The sequence below is a fragment of the Sciurus carolinensis genome, unplaced genomic scaffold, assembly GCF_902686445.1.
Source record: "Sciurus carolinensis unplaced genomic scaffold, mSciCar1.2, whole genome shotgun sequence".
Taxonomy (NCBI): domain Eukaryota; kingdom Metazoa; phylum Chordata; class Mammalia; order Rodentia; family Sciuridae; genus Sciurus; species Sciurus carolinensis.
In genome coordinates this window covers 422,432-425,353 of record NW_025920229.1, presented here as the reverse complement: position 1 = coordinate 425,353, position 2,922 = coordinate 422,432, and the positions used below count along the sequence as shown (strand labels likewise).

The 2,922-nt window shown below is 43.5% G+C and overlaps 1 protein-coding gene across 1 annotated transcript; it reads right to left on the bottom strand.

Moving 5' to 3' along the window:
* Positions 1 to 546: 546 nt before the first annotated feature.
* LOC124975245 (keratin-associated protein 9-9-like) lies at positions 547 to 1,095 on the bottom strand. The gene has a single exon (XM_047538053.1). The coding sequence runs from the start codon at positions 1,093 to 1,095 to the stop codon at positions 547 to 549; it is 549 nt and encodes a 182-aa protein (XP_047394009.1).
* Between the last annotated feature and the right edge of the window lie 1,827 nt (positions 1,096 to 2,922).

The following is a 2,922-nucleotide window of genomic DNA, read 5'->3' as shown; positions in this document are numbered from 1 at the left end:
CTGCCCAAGTTTGGGACTATTATGTGACTTGGATGAGATAACATATGTGAAATGCAAAATAATCATAGAAGCAAAACAAAATATAGGAAGTAAAATAGTGAAGACTTTATTAGGAAGCAAATTGTCTATTAGCAAGACAAAACAGAGTTGTCATGAAAGAGTCACAAAATGAGTCATCGAAACAAAATGATTGGTATTTATCATCACAAAGACCTGATGAGAAAGTTAGTTATGAGTGTTTTTGTTCATTTCTTTTTTTTTTTTTTAACTTTCTCAGCTTAAAAAGTCAATAATCATGTTGTAAAGACTAAGACCATGGATCCAGGTCAAGAAAAGATGACAATGACAAACAGCAAGCTGAATGAAGAGAATATCGAGGACTATACTTGCTGAGAAAGCTCAGAATCTGCTAGCAAGATGATGACAGTTTGATGACAGTATAGGCATTATTAGCAGAGAAAGGGAAGTGGGTTTGCCATATTATGGGCATATGGCAGGTCTGATAATGCAAAGTGGGGCAGGCAAGTGGGGTCTGTGATAAATTGATCAACAACTGCAAGACTGGCAGCAGCTGGACCCACAGCCCTGGCTTAGGCAACCAGGCAGGCAGACACAGGTGGGGTGGTAGCAGGTCCTTGTGCAGTACACAGGTCCAGAGCAAACTGGCTGGCAGCAGCTGGACCCACAGCCACTAGACCCACCACAGCAGTTGGACCCACAGCCGCTAGATCCACAGCAACAGGGCTGGCAGCAGGGCTGGCAGCAGCTGGACCCACAGCCACTAGAGCCACAGCAGCTGGGCTGGCAGCAGGGCTGGCAGCAGCTGGACACACAGCAGCAGGGCTGGCAGCAGGGTGTGCGGCAGCAGCTGGTCACACAGGTTGGTTGGAAGCAGGTCCTACAGCAGGTGGTTTGGCAGCAGGGCTGGCAGCAGCTGGACCCACAGCTGGACCCACAGCTGGACCCACAGCAGCTGGGCTGGCAGCAGGGTGTGCAGGAGCAGGTGACACAGGTTGGTCTCCAGCAGGTGGTCCTGCAACAGGTGGTCCTGCAGCAGGTAGGCTGGCAGCAAGGGGAGCAGCAGCAGTCACTCATGTTGTCAGGTGTGGATGGTGGGATCCTGTTCACAGGTGGGTTTGCTAGAATATGTTGTTTTCTTTTCCTTTGCACCTTTTATACATGGTACGCCAACATTGGAACCAATGAGAAGAATTCTTCTTATTGTTTATGCCAATTATACTAATCTATTGGGAAATGCTCCAGGGAGGAAGGTGTTCCTTAAGTATAATGAATTTTCTTTGAGTAAGTGGTTGTTTGCTTTTGTAATGGGTAAACAGTCCGTCAAAACCATTTTCCTGGAATGATAAATCAGGCATCAGTCTCTGTATTTGTTGAACACTAATTCTCACTTTATTTATGCATTTTCATTAATTAATGATTTTGCAGCATTGGGAATTACCTCACACGGTAGGTAAGCACTGTACAACTAAGCAGCATCCCCAGCCCTAAGCCTCAGTTTTAAAAACCAAATATAGTATTTGGTAGTCTAACAATTCCAGTTTAGCTTGGTGAGAGGTCAGAACCATTTCCAGTCTCCACCTGTTTCCCCAGGTGCTACTTTGAGAAGCACTTGTGTAAGAAGGTGGTTTTGATGAGTCACAGTGAGGAGTTAACACCAAGTGTAGAGAGACCATAGACACCTCCTGTAATGTAGAAACTAGTATACAAAGTCTATCCTCTTGCTGTAAATGATAATGTAAACTGGGTAAGTATATAAAAGAAAATGTTTGTAGGTTTTGAACAGTGATCAACTTTATGCTATGACCCTTGAAGGAGAGAAACACGTGAGGTAAGACCTAATCAGTAATTCACCTATCCATTCCCTTATTGAAAAGTTTAAGATTCCAAGTACATCCTGTAGGAAACTCACTCATTGAGTGGGTTAACTTATCCAAACCCCACCCTTGCATCTCTTAAGAAGGTGGCCACAGTCAGAACTGTCTGAACCCCTACACTGGATGATTCAGCTTTCCATGAGAACATCCAAGTTCTTCTATTTGGGAAACAACCTAACTCTGTGTTGCCTTTGAGTAGTGTGTTCTTCCTTCTCCTTGTTTTCTTCCTACCATCTCCCTCCTTTTCATGTAAACTTTGATTTTCCTTTAGCTTATTTGTCTTAAACTCACAGGACACCAGAAGTTATTTTATTTCCTTATGACTCAGAGAATATGATCAGATCAAGAATATGTTTGCCCCTTGCAAGGTTGCCTTAATTCTTAAGACAGTGTGCACATTTCTCTTACCCTAACAGTGTCTGTGTCAGGGAATCACATTGCCTTAAAAATGGTATTTTAGGTTTTTTTTTTTTTTTTGCTGCTATGACATTAATAATTCTGGAGGAGAAAAAGTTTATTTGGGGCTCATGGTTTCAGAAGTGTCAGTGAAGAGACAGTCAACTCCATCCCTCCATGCCTGAGATGAGGCAGAACATCATGGCAGAAGTGCATGGTGGAGAAAAGCAGCTGGGAACATGGCATCAGGAAGCAGAGAGAGAAAGAGAGGGAGAGAAAGAGAGTGCTCTGCTTAACAAGGACAAAATATATACCCCAAATGTATGTCCCCAGGAATTACTTCCTCCAGTCACACCCTATCTGCCTTCCATCACCACCAGTTAATCCTTATCAGAGGATTAATGCACTGATTAGGTCAAGACTCTCATAACCCAGTCATACCACCTCTAAACTTTCCTTCCTGTCCCCCACACATGAGTTTTCAGGGGACACTTCATATCTAAACCATAACAGATGGGTACCCCAGGAAATACGACTCAAGCTGATGCAAAGGTGATTCTTAATCCCCAATTCTTTTAGATGAATAAAATTGTACCAGGATGCCAATTCCATGGCATTCAAGAACAGATTC

Bases quoted from the DNA above. Each gene is read 5' to 3' on its own strand.
- LOC124975245 (XM_047538053.1), bottom strand. From the start codon at position 1,095: ATGAGTGACTGCTGCTGCTCCCCTTGCTGCCAGCCTACCTGCTGCAGG.